This window comes from Astyanax mexicanus, chromosome 2 (assembly GCF_023375975.1).
Source record: "Astyanax mexicanus isolate ESR-SI-001 chromosome 2, AstMex3_surface, whole genome shotgun sequence".
In the NCBI taxonomy this organism is placed as follows: Eukaryota; Metazoa; Chordata; class Actinopteri; order Characiformes; family Acestrorhamphidae; genus Astyanax; species Astyanax mexicanus.
Genome location: NC_064409.1, coordinates 61,739,608 through 61,759,864, shown reverse-complemented (window position 1 = coordinate 61,759,864; position 20,257 = coordinate 61,739,608). Strand labels below are relative to the sequence as shown.

The following is a 20,257-nucleotide window of genomic DNA, read 5'->3' as shown; positions in this document are numbered from 1 at the left end:
TTGGATATAAAGATGTTATCGCTCCATCTTTTGACTTACAACAAGTATGTGTGTGTGTGTTTATGTGTGTGTGTTCTAGTGCATGTGTGGTGTTGTGGTTCACACTATCACTCCTCCCCATCTACTCCACATCTTTCAGGTGGCACGGGGTGTCAGTTAGGGACTCCTCAGCAGGGTATAAATAGGAGTCTCTGCCTCCTATGGAGAGACACAATCCTTTATGGGAACACTGAGATCCAAACAGACCCAGAGAGAAGAGGAGAGTAGAGGAGAGCCAGTCAGACACACACACACACACACACACACACCTCCTCCGTCTTGGTGCTCCCATGCAGAAAGGACCCCAGGGGACACTGCACCAGCTGAGCCTCAAAAACAAGGTAGGAGAACCCAGCTGACAGACAGGCAGACTTGGGGTCGCTCAGCTGTTTGCGTGAGTGTGTTTGTGTATGCCAGTGAGTGGGGGAGTGTGTGTGTTTGTGTGTGTATGTGTGAGCGACTCAGTGTAGATTCATAGCTAATGCTGACAGAAGCGCAGAGCACAGGCTAAGACTGTAAAAGAAAGGGAAAGAGAGAAAGAGAAAAAACAGAGAGAGAGAACGAGTGAGAGATAATGCCATTATGTGGCCACCGTGGGAGCGCCATGGTAAGCCCTAGTTGATTTACTGATTTTGAGGTGGAATCTGATAGTGGTTTTGATGTAACGCTGCATGTCACATCACAACTAAGTTCTGAAGCTTTGAAAGACTGGTTTGAAAGTCTGTGCGTGACAGCTGCTGGGATTTTGGTGTTTGAATGTTGTTTTGTTGCTTTGACAATTTTCACCAGCCTTCGGTTTTGCAGTATTTACGAGTCAGTCACTTTTCTTGTAGGTCTACTTTTCATCAACAGAAAGCAGTAGGCCTTACAACTTTTTTTTCCAGGAGCTCTCTCTCTCTATCTCTCTTTCTCTTTGTCTCTCTGTCAGTCACCACTCGGCATCACAGGTTCCATATTCTCCTGTTTGCTGCTCTTAAAATGCCAGCCGAGAGCTCCTGAGGCCCTACCTCCAGTTCCTCTTGAGAAAATGACTAATATAAGATTGACGGCCCTGAAGGGATAGAGCTGCCCATTTAGCAAACTTGCTGTACCCAAAGAAGAAGAAAAAAAAGGACAGTGTTACTCCCTGAGCATGAGCGTAAAGGAGGGAAGAAATGAAGTTTTCAGCAGCAGATCGATTCCTGAATGCTTGTCTCATGCATTTTACAGAGGAGCTAAATGCCACTTACGGAATAATGTGGCGCTGTGGGTCAGAGCCGAGCGCTTCATCTTGTGCTGGGATTTGAGGCTACTTTGTGCAAAACATTCGCCAAGACTTAAGTAAATCTGCCTGATTTTGTCACAGGACTCAAAGTAAAGCTGTGTTTAAACCATTTGAGGGTTTATGAGTCTGAACCTTTTTTAATAATGTGCAAAAATATATTCCACGGCAGCCAAACTAATCTCATAGTCTCTCAGTTCACAAAGCTAATCTTTCCTTCCTCGTCTAAATTCTCTTCTCTTCCCTCCACAGAAGCCGAGACTGCGCTGATACAATGGAGACAGAAGAGCCCAGCATTCCGAGGGATGGGCCGAGAGCCTCCATGCCGGATGAACTGTGCCATCCCTATTCCAAGTTCTCCGACTGGAAGTTTAAGCTCTTCCGGGTGCGCTCCATGGAGAAGGCACCGCTGCCCAGTGAACCTCCCTTGGAGAAAGAAGCGAAGCCGAGGCTTCAGGCAGAGGGGGATGCGGTGGGCCTTCCCGGCAGCGTCATGAAGATCTGTCTGGGGGGCAAGAGCAAGGAAAGTGTGGAGGGGGTCCGCAGGCGGGTGGATCTCAAGCTTCAGGAGATCGACACACACATGGACCATCTCAGGTAAGATGGAGAGTTTTGTTAATCTTTGTTGATCTGAGGAATTTATTAGCATGCTTTTATTGTTGGTTTTAGATGCTTTAAATGAATCTTTGATACCCTTAAAAATGGCTTTGTGAGTCGGGCAAGAATAAAGAATAGACTTGGACTACACAGTATTTTGAATAGTGATTTTTATTGAAAGGAGATGACGTGGCATACGGCGTATCTGTAACCTGTACATAAAAATGCAAATTCTCTGTAATAAACTCTTTAAGTGCAATTTATTTTGGTTTATTTTGGTTTCAACTGGTAGGTTGTTAATCATGTGAGCATCTGTAGATTTTTGATAGAGGACCATCAAAATCAATCAATTAACCATTGAGGGTGAAAACAATATTTATTTTTTTAGATAAGCAAGCTAAAAACATAAATAAAAACAAAACTGAGCATAATTTATATAAAATGAAGTTAAGGTTTGATGGATAACAGAAAATAGAACATGATGGAAAAATTAAAGGTAATAGGTCTAATAGAACAAGAAAACAATTAAAAAGGTTACTTACAAACCAAAAATTTAATCCAATCAAGAAAACTAAAACATGACTAAAAAACTAAAAAAAAAAAAAAGTGGCATCACAAATTTAGAGATAGTTTTGCTAGCATTACATTACCTCATTTTGCTCATCCTAAAACTCATCCAAATGAAACATATAAAAATGTGGTTGAATTATTATTAAATCATTAAATTGTTTAAATAAGTGTTTAGAAATAGTTTACAGTAATGGTCACAATTAACGGTATTTAAAACACTGATGAATGAATATGTAATGTTTCAAATAATTATTAATTGGCACTAGATAGACATTAATAAACATTTCAAAATGTGGACACTTAAGAATGTTGTAAATAATAATGAATTGAGACATTAGTTTATTTTTAAAGATTATTATTAGCTAGTTCTAGATAGTATGTTTAGTATAGGTATAGTATAGTATAGTATAGTATAGTATAAGTGGACCACTGAAACTCCATTATGTCCTACCAAAGTGAAAAAATCTAATTTTATGCCTGTTTTTTCAGGTCTTTATGTCGCTTATGTGGCATAATTCTGAGGAAAGCCAAAGGCCCAGAGCATGAGGTCCAAGCAAATCTGGACGAGTCCAGCAGGTGTGCCCTGCGGAGAATGGGCTGCAAGGCTGCAAGTTGGCCTGAGGTCATCCTGAAGGTCTTTAAAGTAGACGTGAGTGGAGACTTGGAAACCATCCACCCCTCAATGTTCTGTCACCGATGCTGGAGTGTAGCCATGAGAGGAGGGGGTTTCTGTAGTTTCTCCAGGACTCGGGTCCCTGTGTGGAAGCCTCATACCTCGCACTGCCTGCTCTGCTTCCCCAAGAGACTCATACTTCAGCGAAGGGGAAGGAAGAGAAGCAAACCACTACACAGCACACACTGCCTGCCTAAGAGGACCAAAAGGGACTGTTCTGCACCCACAGGGGGCAACAGAGTATGGAGACAGACCACAGACAACCCTGAAGCTTTTGCTTTGAGGGCATGGGTGAAGCCAGCTGCTCAGAGAGCCCTGTGGGTAAAGAATATAACTCGCTGCCAGAAAGACCACCTAAGCTGCCAGCTTCTCCCCGGAGAACTCCCAAAAGACTTTGTGAACAGTGTCACCTGCCAGGTGTGTGAGCACCTACTCTCTGACCCCGTCCAGTCCCCGTGCCTTCACCTCTTTTGTCGCACCTGCATCCAGAAATACAGCCAGTCTCTTGGTCCCCAGTGTCCAACCTGTGGGCTCCTTTTTAACCCATGTGACCTCGCTAACCCTGCTAAAGCCTTTCTCTTAGTTCTCAACTCACTGCCTCTGGCCTGCCCCAGGGAAGGCTGTGGGGAGTGGGTCAGATTAGACACCTTTGCAGACCACTGCCTAAATCACTGCCTTGAGACCAATGACACTGAAGAACAGGACAGTCCGGAGCAGAATCTGGACGGCTACCTGCCCGTCAACAAGGGTGGCCGTCCTCGCCAGCACCTTCTCTCACTTACACGAAGAGCGCAGAAGCACAGGCTGAGAGAGCTGAAGAACCAGGTGAAGGTGTTTGCTGACAAGGAAGAGGGCGGAGACGTGAAGGCTGTGTGTTTGACGCTGTTCCTGTTGGCACTGAGGGCCGGGAATGAACACAAGCAGGCTGATGAGCTGGAGGCCATGATGCAAGGTGAGGCTAGGACACATCAGCAAGACAAACTAAAAAAAAAAGTTGTTAAAAAGGTGTTAAACATGGTGTTCCCAATGTTTTGCAACTTATGGCTCACTTAACCCACCACACAATGTTCTGCAGAGCTTGTAAAATGTAAGCTAACATTTAAACTCTAAACACATGCACAGTAATCATTTAGTATGGCCTATAAAAAACTGATTTATAGGCTTGCGTTGCCTTAGAATCCCTCATTGTGAAAGATCATTGTGTGTTTTACTATTTATCCACAATGGTTAAGAATAATGCAATAAGATACAGTAGAAACATTTAACATGCAACTCTACTATTCCAGAGCATTCAGTGAGGGGTGACCCAAATATAATATATATTATCCTGTTTGCAAATAATTTACAACACATCTTAACACATTATGTGTGATAATATCTTTATACATTGGAGGCATTTTTACAGAAATTTTGCTCCCTAGCAATTCTACTGTGACCCACAGTTGAAAACTGTGAATACTACTTCATGTTTATGCTATTTAAGGATTTAATTGGATTTTTTTAGGTGTTCCCTGTAGTGGTTTACCCTCTTAGAGTTGGGTACGAGGGTGAATAAGGGACTCCATTTAGAGGGCAATTGTTCAATTTGTGGACTTTTTTAAGCTCTCTTATGTCCTAAACAAAGTTGCTCAATGAGAACAAGGCTCTGGCATAATTGAGTTATTCTAAGGCTTCTGCACTGATGTTTCACAAAATGTAATACACAACACATTTAAACAGCACAAATTAAATGCATTACATATAATAATCACAAGCCTGACGTGTAGTTGTCCAGCAGATTACACTCAAAAAGGGTAACATCAGTCTGTTGTCATTGAGACTGATTGTTATATTTAAATTGGATTGTCACCACCTAGCATTGTGTGTGTCGCTCTAACACATGGTAACATCTCTTGTCAAGAGCCTGTTAGAATGAAAACAACATCGCCGCTTTTGTATCTTGCAAATGACACATGCAATGCTGTCCTCCTCTCCGGGGAATTGGGGCCAGCTGGTGTGTGTTTTCATCACCAGCCAATAGACTCTTTTGCCAGCCCTCTAAAATCACCTCTTCCCTTTCTTTAAAATTAATAATGATCACAAATTTAATGCTGCAATTAGGACACGGCCCATACTGCAATTATCATCAGAAATTTTGAATCCGCTTTTTCTGAAGGGCTTTTTTCTGTGCTGAGAGAAAGAGAGGGAGGCTATTACAGTAGATACACACAGACATGAAGATGAATACTGCACATAATACTCACTCTCTCTCTATCTCTTTCTCTCTCTCTCAGTATCTCTCAGTCTCTCTCCCATTTCATTGAAACCCCACTCATTCCTACACCCTCCAGTCTACACGCTTCCATGAACTCATTATTTGTTCCTGTGTCTGACTCACTCTGGTTTTGTTTTCTCTCTGTGTGCTCTTCCAGGCAGGGGGCTTGGCCTGCACCCTGCGGTGTGTCTGGCCATACGGGTCAACACCTTCCTCAGCTGCAGCCAGTACCACAAGATGTACCGCACCGTCAAGGCCACTAGTGGACGCCAGATATTCCAGCCCCTGCACACCCTCCGTACTGCAGAGAAGGAGCTTCTCCCTGGCTTCCATCAGTTTGAGTGGCAGCCAGCTCTCAAAAATGTGTCCAGCTCTTGGAACATAGGCATCATAGATGGGCTCTCTGGCTGGACGGTGTCTGTAGAGGACGTGCCAGCAGACACCATCTCTAGACGATTCCGCTATGATGTTGCGCTGGTATCAGCTTTGAAAGACCTGGAGGAGGACATCATGGAGGGTCTGAGAGAGAGAGGTTTGGATGACAGCACCTGCACGTCAGGTTTCACTGTGGTAATCAAGGAGTCGTGTGATGGCATGGGGGATGTCAGCGAAAAGCACGGAGGTGGACCGGCTGTTCCTGAGAAGGCTGTGAGATTCTCTTTTACAGTGATGTCCATCACCATTCAAGCGGAAGGTGAGGAAGAAGCAGTCACAATATTCCAGGAGCAAAAGCCCAACTCAGAACTGTCCTGCCGACCACTGTGCCTCATGTTTGTGGACGAGTCCGATCATGAGATGCTGACCGCCATCCTGGGTCCTGTAGTGGCAGAGCGTAGAGCGATGAAGGAGAGTCGCCTCATCCTTTCCATAGGTGGGCTCCTTCGCTCCTTCCGCTTCTTCTTCCGAGGCACAGGCTATGACGAGAAGATGGTGCGAGAAATGGAAGGGCTGGAGGCTTCAGGATCCACTTACGTCTGCACCTTGTGTGACTCAACACGAGCTGAAGCCTCTCAAAACATGGTGCTGCATTCTATCACTCGAAGCCATGAGGAAAACCTTGAGAGATATGAGATTTGGAGAACCAACCCTTTCTCAGAGACTGCAGATGAACTGCGGGATCGAGTCAAAGGGGTCTCCGCTAAGCCTTTCATGGAGACGCAGCCCACGCTAGATGCCTTGCACTGTGACATTGGCAATGCTACAGAATTCTACAAGATATTCCAGGATGAGATTGGTGAAATGTACCAGAAAGTCAACCCCGCTCGAGAGGAGAGACGGCGCTGGCGATCGGCTCTTGACAAGCAGTTGAGGATGAAGATGAAGCTGAAGCCGGTGATGAGGATGAACGGGAACTATGCCCGGAGGTTGATGACCAGTGAGGCTGTGGAGGTGGTGTGTGAGCTGGTTCCTTCAGAGGAGCGCCGCAAGGCTCTGAGAGAGCTGATGGAGTTGTACCTCCAGATGAAGCCGGTCTGGCGCTCTACCTGCCCAGCCAGAGACTGCCCTGATCAACTCTGCCGTTATAGCTTCAACTCACAACGCTTTGCTGAACTCTTGTCCAGTACGTTCAAATACCGCTACGATGGCAAGATTACCAACTACCTCCACAAGACTCTGGCCCATGTGCCTGAGATTGTGGAGCGGGATGGCTCGATTGGTGCCTGGGCCAGTGAGGGAAATGAGTCTGGCAACAAGCTCTTCCGACGCTTCCGTAAGATGAACGCCAGGCAGTCCAAAACATTTGAGTTGGAGGACATACTAAAGCACCATTGGCTATATACCTCAAAGTACCTGCAGAAGTTCATGGAGGCTCACAAGGATTCAGCAAAAGCACTGCAAGCCACCATCAACCCAGTGGAAACCCCAGATGACCTTGATATGGCTGACCTTCCAGATTTTTGAAAAGAAAAAAATCTTCAGGGTTGTGTGGATCATTTAACTCAAATACACTTGGACATTTATTTTCTTTACTTTATTTCATTGGAGACATGATATGTCACTTTATTAAATAACTGACATTTTCTTTTTTTAGATAAGCTCTAAAACCAAGTTGAATCACTTTTTTGACTATCTTTTATCTTTTTTTTATATTGTTGCTTTTACAGTCAGAATAATTGTTATACGACAGAGATAAGATTAGGAAGAAATGGCTATTCTTTCTTTTCAGGGTTTGCAGGCAAATTTTTGTATTTCATCCTTGGCTGCTGGTGAAATATGGGATAGTTTATTGTATTACTGGGTTATGACACATTCATGAATTTATACAGAAGGATTATTTATGGAAGCAGATGAAAGCACCGTAAGTCACAGAAGGGGGAATTGCTTTAAAAGAGCCCCGTTTATGATCGCTGTATTAATTTATCACTGAGGGCAGAGACAAAATGGAATTAGGAAAACTCAACCCGCCTCAGTTTCAGAAGAGTTAGTGAAAAGGATTACTTTAGTGTCATATATCAGGGACCTCCTGAAGAATAGCAGCATCGCTAAAATGACTTTGAACGACCCCATACTGCATATTTACACGTTTGCACATTCCAGCAGACATGCTATTATTCTACCTCCATTTTTAAATCACCTCAGTATTTTGCACCCCACTGAACACTCAGCATTAACGCAGGAGGCACAGTCAGAATCAATGCATTAGTCCGTGCATTCACATTACTGTAGCACAAGCATTCTTTTATCATCTTTTAATGATGTTGCTTGTTTTGTTCTTTGTCTGATTGATTGGTTGATTGGATATGCTTTTCTTTATTTACTGTGCATATCTGATTAACTACTTTCATCAAATTATTATGCAACATTTTGCAATATTAGGTTTATTGATTAATGTACTTTAAGGATTTACTTAGTTTATTTACTTGATTGATTGATTGGTTACTTGATTACTTGATTGATGACATAGTTTTGATGTATAGAATGATGTACTTTACTTAATTCACTGGTTGTATTATTTTGATGCCCAGCACAAATGTAACGAAACATTGTAAACTGATTTTATTATTTTTATGAAAATGCAGTTTATTGTAAGTTTTGGTCTTTTTTTGTGTTTTGGTAATATGGTGATTACAACATACATTTGGATGTGGTTAGACTAAAGACTCTTAAGACTATTTTTTTACAGCTTTTGCCCTAGGGCATCAGCTATTTTACTATTGTGACTACTGTATGTCACCTTTTTAATTTTTTTGTAGTTTCATAGTTTTAAAGATGCACAAGGTATATTCAGTTGCAATTTCATTATGATTTGTTGATTTGCACACAAGTACTGTTCTCTACCCAGTTTTATTTCTTATGAGAGCGTAAATGTGACTGCTTACCCTATTCATTTTGTTCAGCGTTGGTTATGTGTTTCAATAACTTTCTTTACTTTAAAAGATGTTCAACATCATTGCAAAATATATCATTTTATAATAAAATGCATTCTGCAAAAATAAATTGCAGCCTTGTTGTCTTTAAAAAATTTTTTTTTTCCAGATGTTGCATAAACACTTATGAACAGAAGAAGCATGGGATTATATTTTATTCTCTTTTTATTTCAAACATTTCCTAAGCATTCATTACACTCCATAACACTAAATCAATAATCTAAAGTAGTATAAAATAATGTGAAAAAGTTAGAACACTCCATTAAGTCTTCAGATTTTTCAACAAACATAAGAAAATTTAAGATTCATTTGAACATTTTTTAAGATTATAGATTTGTGTAGCAAGACATTCAGCTGAAGAATTCATTCAGCTTGTAAAAATCATTTGTAAATCTAATTAAGAGAAGCCCCCCTAACCCCACACACCCATTTATTACTACTTAAAATATATAAAGTTAAATTGTTGTGGTATACATCAGCTACAGATGATTAGAACATGGTTAGAACATTGGATGAGTCTTACTAAACTTCAGATATTAGTTTGGTTTGATCTTGGTTGTTGAATGAGTGGATCACCATGTTGAGATCCAAAGATCTACCCAAAGCCTTCAGAAAAACAAAAATCTAAATGCAGATAAGTCTGGAAAATGACACAAAATGTCTCAAATCAATTATACATTTGTTACTTCATTAACAAATACTTATAAGTGCCACAACAAGATCAGTCAAAAAGCAGGTCAAAAAATGCATAAGGAACTTTTTACGTTTTTCCAACAATTCAAAAATATCATCACGAAACCTACAGGTAGATCTTGCCACAGTTGATTTCAAAATTCAGCATCTACCATTAGAAAGAGACCAAACTAGTTAGATTTTTATAGGAGGTGTGCAAGAAAGAAGCCTTTACTGTCAAAGAAAAAAGCAAGACTTTGGGGCAAGTTTACCTGAAAACACCTAGACAGTGACCAGGACTTTTTATAATTAAAGCTCCATCTCTCAATACTGAAATTCTAAAGCACATATTAATAAATATGTTCAAAAAGACAAAAGTTTTTATGACTATGGGTCATATAGGTGCTTTGTAAAGAACATTTAATTGCAGACATGTATATGTATAATTGGTATGGGTATTATTAGCTTAGCAAACAGCATGTAGCTCTCTCTTATTGGCTGGGGTTGTTTTCATTGTGATTTTTGTTTTTGGGGTGCATTTTATTCATGTGGAATTTATTTTAAGCTCCACAAAAATTTTAGTAATATAATTTCAATAAAACTACAATCTGAAAATAGTATGCTCTACAATGTTAAATATATACTTTCATAGTATAATACAATGTATAAAAATAAAATCACAACATTTTCATCTTTAAACAGCATTTATATATATATATATATATATATATATATATATATATATATATATATATATATATATATATATATATATATATATATATATAATCAAATCTTGCATTATTTTAATGAACACAAGAAGCTTGGAAACCTTTTTTATTCTCTTTCTTTTATTTTAAACAAAAAATACATTCCTGAGATTTCATTCTTCATAACAACAGCCATCAAAAAACACAAACTCAACAGCAAGTCAAGTTAAAGACATTTAGCAAGTAGCATTATAAGCAATAAATGTAAATTAACATTAAAGGTAATATAGGTGTACTGCAAAGAGCACTTCATAGCAGGTATTTAAATGTATTATTGGTATGGGTATTAGTACAGGATATAGTACATCATTGTAGTAATTTAACAGTTATTTTCAGCTGCCTGATGGAGTTCAAAAGGAGCACTATAAGTAATAATATAGGTGTTGAACACAGAGCACTTAATTGCAGGTATTTCTAATAAGTAGTCAGTAGAACAAAATTCCATTAACAGTCTTTTTTCCCTGCCCTTTGTGGGGCTTTATTTCAATCGGAACTTCCTTCTGAGGCATTGTGTGGCATGTGGGGTCATCTCTTGCTTGGCAGGGCCTCCGAGGTCACGGCAGTAGTACTTTCTGTTCTCCTGAAAGGCCTTTAGCATCTAGCACTAGAAGTATTAAAAGCATAGGTAATATGGGTGTTCTGCAAAGAGCAGATAATTGCAGATATTTATAGGCATAATTGGTATAGGTATTCTTAGAAAATAGCACATAAGCGTAGTAACACATATTAACAGCTCTGAAGTGAAAATGGCTTAGTCAAACAGTTCCCTGCATGTAAGTGAGGCTTTGAAATGCTGTTCATTGTTAGATCGAATTTTACTTTAAACATAAAATACATTTCTGAGCTTTCATTCTGTCACACTGCAATTATTACAGTACAACAGCAACTCAAGTTAAAAGCACTTAGCAAGTAGCACTATGTGTGATAATATAGGTTATAAGCAAAGGACACATAATTGCAGATATTTATATGAATAGAGCTAATAGCTATGTGTATTATAAGCAAGCAGCACATAATTATAGTAACAGTTCTGAAAAGACCAGTAAAGCAAGAATTGCTTAGTCAAACAGTCTCCTAAGAAAGCTCTTCTTGGCTGGAGTCATCTTCAGTGTGATCGGGGCTTTGCGGTGCGTTATCTTCATTGGAACCTTCTTCAGAGGCATGATCTGGCGTGGTGGGGTCATCTCTTGTTTGGCAGGACCTCCATGGTCCAGGCAGTAGTACTTGCTGTTGTCCTGAGAGAGGCGGAGAAGTAGGTTCTCAGGGAGCTCCATGCACTGGGCATGGACCCAGTGTCCACCTTCCCCTCTGGAACAGAAGATCATGGCCGGTCGGGTGAGCTCAGTGGAGTAGAAGGGTTCCCAGGTGTTGATGTCTATCTGGCAGGAGAGACAGCACTTGATCCAGTAACCAGTCTGAGATTCGTCCTCCTCGTCATCCTCGTTGTAGGCGTCTCCTTCCCCATCGCTGCTGAACTCCATCTCATTGGGATCACGCCCAAAGTAGAGTTCTTCTGAATCTTCTAGAGGAGCTGAATCCTCAAAGTCTGTGGACTCTTGGCTGCAGGTCTGCGTTGGATCTTCAGCATCTTCCTCATGTCGGAAGCTGACCTGGTAGCAGTAGTGCGCATCTGGAGGTGCTGGATTTCCCTCTGATGGAATAATGATCAAAGCATTACCCTTTTCCAAGCTTCCACCAAACCAAGTGCGGCTCTGGCTGATCTCACTGCCCCATGGCGGTGGATCTCGAGGTTCCATGCGTATGCCAACATCGTCTAAGGCAACGTACGTGCACTGCATCCGCTTCTCGGACTCTGACTGGTAGCCACCAAGGATTATGTACTCATGAGCAGAGCCTACAGAAGTTGCAATGGCACTTGTGATGGATAGACCCTCATTAAAGACCTCACAGGAGAGCAATGGACTGCCTAGAAGAAGCTCGACACGCAGCCTGAACAGTCGAGGTGGTCGGCAGTCGGTGGAGAGAATGTGGCCCCCCAGGAAGTACACACAGTCCTCTCGAGCCAGTGCCAAGTGGAACGACTGACCGTCTGTTAGCTCAGGGAGGGTATGCGCTGAGCAGCAGCCAAACTCTAGGTCAATGAGATACACCTGGGGCGGACAGTCCACCACACAATTCCAGTTCTCTGTGGTTCTCTCAGTAGGTGGCATGTAGGACCTGCCTCCAAAAAGCACACAGGCGGTCTTCCCCCTGCTGTGGACTACACTAATGGTGTGACCATACCGAGGACCTGGAGGCTCCCCCACCAGCTCTTTCTCCAGACATCTCAGCGTGACCTTCCGATTGCATCCACGACTGTCGACACTAAGCATGTAAAGGCTCGAGGACAATTCGTTATTGGGTGTTCTACCACCATGAATGAGGTAACTCTCAGGGCTCCCATCGTGAGGTTTTAGGCGAGCGATTGCCGGATACCGCAGAGGTGGGAGGTAGCAGGAAGTGTTGGAGAATGAGATGGCACGCAGTTTGAGCTCATCACGCTTGATTCGTACACCAAAGATGCCAGTTGGACAGGAGCGTTTGGGCCAGCCTTTCTGACCGATGAGGTAAACTTCATCTTCCAAGTACAACAATGAGCAACCTGGTTGAAGAATGCCAGCGCAGTTTATTGCAGTCAGATGTTGCAAGGACATTCTTGTGTTGATGGCTGTTGGGGTAAATGAAAGGAAAAATATTGGTAAATTTACTAATGACACGTAAAACAATAGTCATACTTTTAAAATATGAAGCGAATTAAATGATCAAAATGATTTAAAACAATAATGTTTCAAAGACTTTCAAAGACCAAAAGCATGATTTCTGAACTCTTAAAACATTATGAATATGAAATTGTTTTCTTTGAATTATTTGAGGTCTGAAAGCTCCTCTTTTTTTTTTTGTTATTTCAGTAATTTCAAATTATCTGCAAATAAATGCCCTAAATTATAATATTTTTATTTGGAATTTGGGAGAAATGTTGTCTGTAGTTTATAGAATAATACAACATTTTACTTGTATCTCGTATAGTATCATTTTACTCATACATATACTCATAAATAGCAAAATAAGCGGTCTCTTCATTTTTTTCCAGAGCTGTATATGTATACACTGTTGTATTGGACAAATATATGCCATGTAACATTATATTAACAATAAAATAAACACATACATTAAAAAAAACAGGTAATGGAAAGAGCAACGGCATGCCATTGAGGGTTAACTTCAAGCACGCCTTGCGACGCCATGTTGTTTGTAGTCATTTTTGTTATTGTATCCCATTTGACTTCAATTCTAAAAAAGATCGTAAAGACTACAATACCCAGAATTCAACACGAAACGCGGTTGCCTGAGGAACCGCGGCTAGTGGGTAGTGCGAGTTTCTTGCTGTTGTGTTCATATCTGTTGGCTGTGGTGTCTGTATGCTGTAGTTTTTGAGGTAGTAAAGTGTTTTAAAGTGATTTACGGCGCGGAAATGAGCCAGAAGAGTCAGAGAGCAGTTAGCACATTAGCTTGCTAACATAGCTAACTAATAGAAACTCAGACTGACACAGTGAGGGTGGCTAGTCGGTTTGTTGTCAGAGAAGGGAAACAGAGCGTATATTTTATTTTACAGGCGAACTAAAACATTAAACTAAGAGTTAGATAGCTTGTGAACGCTATGGAACTTTATATTTTCTCTGTGGGGAGGTGTCTTTTTTTCTTCTTCTGTGCTTCTTTATAAGAAGCGCCAACACAAAACAGCCAACCTAGCTGACGCTAGAGGTGGGTAACCCAAATCCCGGAAGTAAAAATCCGTCCCAGGTTTTTGTACCAACTGGTTGGGCGTCTAGCTGCAGCAGAGCCGCTCAGACAGTTGGTACAAAACCCTGGGACGGATTTTTACTTCCGGGATTTGGGTTACCCACCTCCAGCTACGATCTTCCATTTAATGCCTAGGCAGCATTCCTGTTTATCTAAATTGTCGTGCTTGCCTAATAAATACAAAATAATGCATGCTAGAGACCACTAGCTAGCTAGTTTAACTACCCAACTCCCCTACGCCCCCTCTTTGTTAACCCAAAAGAACCCATGATTACATAGCTGTGTATCACAGACCATTTAAAAGCTGTGTGAAGAGCGAATACTGAACATTCTGAGAACTTCACTATACAGGAATCTGTGTTCGTTCAGCGGATCTTATTTACAGAATGTTGGATTGCTTGGTTAGTGCTAAAAATATATTTTCTACAGTTCTTTTCTAATTATTTAACTATTCAAACACTTAAATGACTGTTTTACGTTCCATATAACTAGTTCTGACCTGATTTCTTAAACAAAGTAAAGTCTCGGCTCTTATGCGTTAACATGCCCACCCTGCTGAAACAAAAACATAGCTCAAGCTGTTTAACCATCTTATCTCTTCACCAACATAAATCATGATTTTGTTAGTGATGTTTTAGCTGGTCTCCAAGCATGATCAACCTGGCAACCAAGCTGGCTAGCCAATTAAACTAATCAAATCTTAGGTGCATATTCAATTTCTCTATTATTATTTTCCTTTTTTCTCGCGTTTTCTTACCTCTGATACTATTATGTCCAAATGCTGTTTATTGCTGGCTTGCAGAAGTTATCCCAAATGTGCTAATACAAAAGAACAGCTAGTCTAGACGTTTAGAGTGATGGTTCTTAGCTGATGTGGAGCTTCTGAGAGCTGGTTGATTGCTGAGGGGAGTCTCATATCGAGGTTAACCGTCTGTGAAGCGTTATCTTCAGCAGGTGTCTGCGCAAAACACACCACAACAACGTTTGAATGAAAACAAGACAGTCATCACAGCTCAACATTGCACAACTTGGGCTGTTAGACTCACAATAACAAAGCTATGTGAGATAGAATTCTAGGGCCCATGTTGCTGTTTTTGCATTTACGTGTTTTTCATTGTTTAAACACTATACCATGTTTACATCTAGTTACCAGAATTCTAGCTTGATTTAAAACCAGTGCATATGGCTTGATATGGCATAAACATTAGCTAAATACATTTGTACATGAAAGAATCCTCTGCATTTTTAGAAAAAGAAACGTGAATAGACTTAAAAGATTAGTAGTATAGAATTGTGCACTTGGAGTAATACTTTAGGTAGTTTTACTTCTTACGTATTTATATATATATATTTGCTTTGTGAGCACTGACATTTCTTTCAGGAAATGTGTATTTAATTAATATAGCACTTGTTATTTTGTTCCTGTCTTGATCTATGTTTTAATACAAGAGTTTGGAATCCACTCATGGAATTGACTAAATCAATTCCCATCACTTGAATCTAAATTTGTTATAATTTGAGTTTACTCCAGAATCACGTTTTATGGATATTATGGATGCATGTGGGTTTTCCTATCCGTTATGAAAGAAGCTCTGAGCTAAAGTGCAGCGCAGAACCTGCACAGGAGTAATCTGCATGCACTCCACAACGATCACATCAACAAGTGGATCAAACAGACTTGAATCTCAGTACTGAGTAGAGCTGTGTAAAGTCAGTGACAGAATTATATAAATGCGTTCTCACCCTGAAACCGGTGAGAGACTCGTATATCAGTCTGCTGCATCGCCATTCACAGCCGAAATTTATCAAGTGAGCCTTTTTATTTTTTTGTGGAGGCTGACTTTTTTTTTTTACATTAAGCATTTCTGCTTAGCCACCCATGAAAGAGCAGAATAAGGTAGGGAACAAGGAGTGGTGGAGTGAGCGATATGATAGAGAGAGAGGCTAAAAGGGATGGAGAAAGTGGGTAACAGCTGTTTTGGGTTCATTAGCATAATGTTTTTGTGTACTGGGGCTGTGTACGCGAGTGTCTGTGTATGTGCATGAGTGTGTGTATGTGCAGAGCAAAGAGCTGTAACCACGAGTGCCTGGAAGAACGTTAGAGCTCAAAAACACAAACAATCGAGCACCTGTGTCTCTGAGCTGCTGCTTCTGCTGCTGCTATGTCGCAGGGCAGAAGAGGGGGCTTAATCTACTCCCCCAGTGCCAGTCTGAGGGGAATAAAAGGAAAGGATGCCTCTAGCATTTCAATCAGCTATGGGGATTTTTTTTTTCTTTTCCATACGCTTGAAATGCATATACTCAAGCACCTCACTCTGGCTCTGTAAAATGAGCCTGCACTCATCTGTGCTCAGAGCATGCAGACGCCACACACTGCAACCCTGAGAGCAAGATATTGGCCTCTGCAGTTAGACAGTGCTGCAGAGGTGGACCAGAGCAGGGGAACAAGTGAGTAAATGAGTAGGACATGTGGTCAAACAACACAGGCCTGGGGCCATGCCCTTTAGCTCATAATGTTATTAAGAAATGACAGTAAACAGAAACGTTGGATGTCAAATTTGGGGTTTGGAAAACTATGAAAAAGTTCACAGACAGCTGCTTGTAGGATGACTGAAAAAGCAAAATTTAAACTCTTGCTTGACTGCAGAAGAATGTCAGGAAGATTTGGAAAAATCTATGGTAGTGGTGCGCTCTTCTACTGTGCATCAGCATCTGCACAAACAAGGTCTTTGTGAAAGATCATAGAAGTAAACCTGTCTTGCTTTCTCTACTGAAAATAATGATTCTGAATCTCCTCCTAAAAGCCCACAATGGACTTTTTCAAAAGGCGCAAGACAAGAAAGTGTAGAGTCTGTTTGATAGTTGGTGGGTATGGACTGGATGCTCCATATGGCAGCAATTAACAGGTTTTGACTGAAATATGTTTGCTTTTCATTGATAATGCTACTATGTTTTTCTGGAAGCACCACCCCTTTTGTGGTCTCATTTTGCATTGTTTTGCAGTCCATGGTAGTACCAATGCAAATCTTTGGCCACTGCAGTTACTATGTGCCGCAGAGATGGACCAGGGGGAACAAGTGACTGAATGAGTAGGGGGTTTGGCAGTACACTGCAGGCCCGGGGCCATGCGGGGTGGATTGCACGGTTTAATTGATAGCACAAGGTAATTAGACTCTAGTGTAGCACCTGTTTCAGTTCCGTTGAAGGCTGTACTACCTGGCGATAGCTCCCCCTGAAGGATAGGGGCTTGACAAATTACACGGTGACAGCTCAGATGTTCCGATGATCGTTTTGTGTGGTCGTTCATTACTCTTTAATGTCACTGTAATCATCCCCCCTCCTTACTGATTGTAATTGAGTTGAACTTCAAAAAGATAATTTCACCTTAATCAGGGCTAATGCGGCTATTATGCATATCATTGTGTGATTAAGTGACCTAACGAGTAGAACAATCTTACTCTTATTCTCCAATCATCCATCTCACTTTTTTAAGCTCTCTTTGAACCCCTTTCTTCTTCCTTTTCCTTTGGGCTATATTGATGCTGATTTGGTTTTTGAATAAGGCTGCGTTTTATGAATAAGCCTCTTTCTCTTTTTAATTTTCTGTATTTTGTCCTTTTTTTCTCTAGATTTAAGAAGATGCCAGGTTTACAAAGTAACTCAGAGGCAGCCTCACATGATCGGGCTATGATTGAGGCTCTGGAGCAGTTCTGTAACTCTACAGAGCAGTCCTATGAGGAGTTCCTCTCCACCTTCACACAGTTGACCACAGGTCAGTACATGTCTTAGTATTAGTGCCTTTTTCATTAACACATTAATATATGCGATTAATATGGAAAGTTTAACACATTGCTGAACGCAAATGAATGATTTTACCAAGTTTGGCCCCAGACTCATCACGTGATTTACTCCTATTACAGATGTTAGTGATGTTTAGCAATTTTATTTAGCGATGTAAACAAAGCAACTTAGATTACATTTCATTTATGTTGAAATGTTGATTAAATCTTATAAATAACCCTCACTCCTTTAGCTCTTCTCTTCTATAATTTAAAAATCATTTAAACTACACTGACATATTAGAACTCCTGGCAGTTTGCAATATATACCACATTACACATTTTTTTCTCCCTTCCAATAATACAAGGAAGTAAAAGCATTTTAAATTGTGATTAATTATGATTAGTCACAGAATACTGTTTTACCAAGTTTGGCTCCAGACTCCTCCTGTGATTTACTCCTATTTCAGATGTTAGTGATGTTTAGCAATTTTATTTAGCAATGTAAACAAAACAACTTAGATTACATTTAATTTATGTTGAAATGTTGATTAAATCTTATAAATAACACTCACTCTTTTATCTCTTCTCTTCTCTTCTCTTCTCTTCTCTAATTTAAAAATTATTTTAACTACAGTGAAATATTAGAACTCCTGCCAGTTTGCAATATATACCATTTATATATAGCATTTTAAATTGTGATTAATTATGATTAATCACAGAATACTGTTGTAGTCTGGTAGATAAAATCTTTAATCAACACCACTAGTCAGAACATAACACTGTTCTCTCATGATACCCACCAAAACTTACATTTCCCTCCCCACTCAAGCCCACCTTATTACCAACAACAGATTTGAACTATTTTAAATAGATTTCTGCTCACATCAATAGCAAAGAGCCAGCCCTCCTCGTTACCAATTACCAATTAGTCTTTGCTGATTCTTTTTATTTCAGCATTCTCCTTCTTCTCTAACTCATTGCAGCTTTTGCCACTATTACCCACACCATTCTTATCTTTTGTCTTCCATTCTTTTTCAAGATCACATTTACTGTCCTCTGTTAGCTAAGGTCATATCTCACAAACGGACAACAGTTCCTCAACATTAACACTTTACCTCCTTTATTGCTCATCTGTTTAAAGGTGTCTCAGTGCTTGGTGTTGGTTTGTTCATCTTCTTCATGCTCTTCTTCTCTTTGTTGCTGTGCTGAAGATGCCTATCATTATGTCTCCACTACTGCAGATCATTCAGTCTCACTAAATACATCACTGAAAGTAAATCATGGATGCAAACTTACCCTTCAGACAAGATAATCTTTGGCCCAAATCCCCCACAAAACCAGTTACATTTTTCACCTCATCATTGATAACTGCCTCCTCACACATCCACAACCAAGGAGTCAACCTCTGCTTTAAAAGCCTTATGAATTAAATAAATAGAACTGTGATTCTTTTTAATATTTAAAATATATAACCTGTCTCTGTTCATTATTCTGTTTCTCTGCTGTCCTTGATCCTCACCTTCATCTAATCCAGGATTGGGTGCTTTTTATGAATAATTATGAATAATTGTCCATATACAAAGATCATCTTTTCAGATGTGCTTTTAATGTGTTGTTTAATGGTGTTATATATTTTATATTGGAATTCATTTTACTGTACTTGTATGAAGGCACTTTTTGCATTTACTTATGTCTTGTCTAAATCCTCTTTTTTTAAATATATTTTTGAAACATTACAAATTATTACATGCCTATAAACATGCAGTTACTACTCTAAGTTATGTAATTTAAATGTTTTATTCATTCTTGTCTCTACTGTCTATATCTTGTAGAGAATGTGATAAGGGGCCTTTTGAATGTCAATAGAGGAGATAGCAGCAGCTGTCTTGGACAGATGAACAGAAGAGATGGAGAGAGCACAGACAGAAGGCTGGATGGGGTGGATGAGAGCGAATCTTCACCCAGAGGACAGCAGAGTCAGCGTGCACTCACTGCAGATCTGGAAGAGGTCATTGTCTTATCAGTTTCTACATCAATGTTTTTTTAATGTTTGTATTAACATATAGTCCATGTAGAACTTTGCCATACTGGTCAAAATTCTGCGAGTTCTGTGAATTCTGTGAATAATTAAGTGAGTAGAAGATGAACTGATCTACAAATGGCATAAAGATAAAGATGAAGCATTATTTTCAATGAACTTGATTAGTGTTTAATTTTCGCTTGTGTTATTTTGAAGTTAAAATGGAAGGAATTTACATTGCAAAAATTCAGCGTCCCAAAAGATTTGACAGTTCAGATAACTTTTGCCAGGGTCTCAGACTTTAATTAGCTTGTTAGGGCTATGGCTTGTTCACGGTAATTGTTAGGGAAGTCTTAAATTGATGCAAATTCCAGCACTTTATAAATACTCTGACTCCTTAAAACCTCTCCTGACAGTCAGCAGCCATGGGCTCTATGCTTGTAATTAATT

General features: G+C 40.2%; 3 protein-coding genes across 9 annotated transcripts in view; 2 read left to right on the top strand and 1 right to left on the bottom strand.

The window, feature by feature from the left end:
* The first annotated feature begins 229 nt into the window (after window positions 1-229).
* Window positions 230-8,826, top strand: rag1 (recombination activating 1). The gene is made up of 4 exons (XM_022672161.2): window positions 230-380; window positions 1,553-1,897; window positions 2,957-4,092; window positions 5,552-8,826. Exons 2-4 carry the CDS (start codon window positions 1,575-1,577, stop codon window positions 7,294-7,296), a joined length of 3,204 nt encoding a protein of 1,067 aa, XP_022527882.2. The 5' UTR covers window positions 230-380; window positions 1,553-1,574; the 3' UTR covers window positions 7,297-8,826.
* Window positions 8,827-10,287: 1,461 nt separating this feature from the next.
* rag2 (recombination activating gene 2) lies at window positions 10,288-14,954 on the bottom strand. The gene is made up of 2 exons (XM_007228148.4): window positions 14,763-14,954; window positions 10,288-12,872 (listed from the first exon to the last, which is right to left on the bottom strand). The coding sequence occupies exon 2, from the start codon at window positions 12,856-12,858 to the stop codon at window positions 11,263-11,265; it is 1,596 nt and encodes a 531-aa protein (XP_007228210.3). The 5' UTR covers window positions 12,859-12,872; window positions 14,763-14,954; the 3' UTR covers window positions 10,288-11,262.
* LOC125799033 (intraflagellar transport associated protein) overlaps window positions 13,515-20,257 on the top strand; it is a 27,705-nt gene continuing 20,962 nt past the window's right edge. The window contains exons 1-3 of one of the 7 annotated variants that reach the window (XM_049474654.1): window positions 13,515-13,571; window positions 17,635-17,777; window positions 19,620-19,795. In XM_049474654.1, the coding sequence (XP_049330611.1) occupies window positions 17,645-17,777; window positions 19,620-19,795 (309 nt within the window). In that variant the 5' untranslated portion in view covers window positions 13,515-13,571; window positions 17,635-17,644. Of the gene's footprint in view, window positions 13,641-14,088; window positions 14,407-15,377; window positions 16,454-17,634; window positions 17,778-19,619; window positions 19,796-20,257 lie in introns of those variants that run through there. The other 6 variants (XM_049474655.1, XM_049474657.1, XM_049474652.1 and 3 more) reach the window with 6 other exon arrangements.

Bases quoted from the DNA above. Each gene is read 5' to 3' on its own strand.
- rag1 (XM_022672161.2), top strand. From the start codon at position 1,575: ATGGAGACAGAAGAGCCCAGCATTCCGAGGGATGGGCCGAGAGCCTCC. The intron at 1,898-2,956 runs GTAAGATGGAGA...CTGTTTTTTCAG, and splicing joins ACACACATGGACCATCTCAG to GTCTTTATGTCGCTTATGTG. The intron at 4,093-5,551 runs GTGAGGCTAGGA...GTGCTCTTCCAG, and splicing joins GCTGGAGGCCATGATGCAAG to GCAGGGGGCTTGGCCTGCAC.
- rag2 (XM_007228148.4), bottom strand. From the start codon at position 12,858: ATGTCCTTGCAACATCTGACTGCAATAAACTGCGCTGGCATTCTTCAA.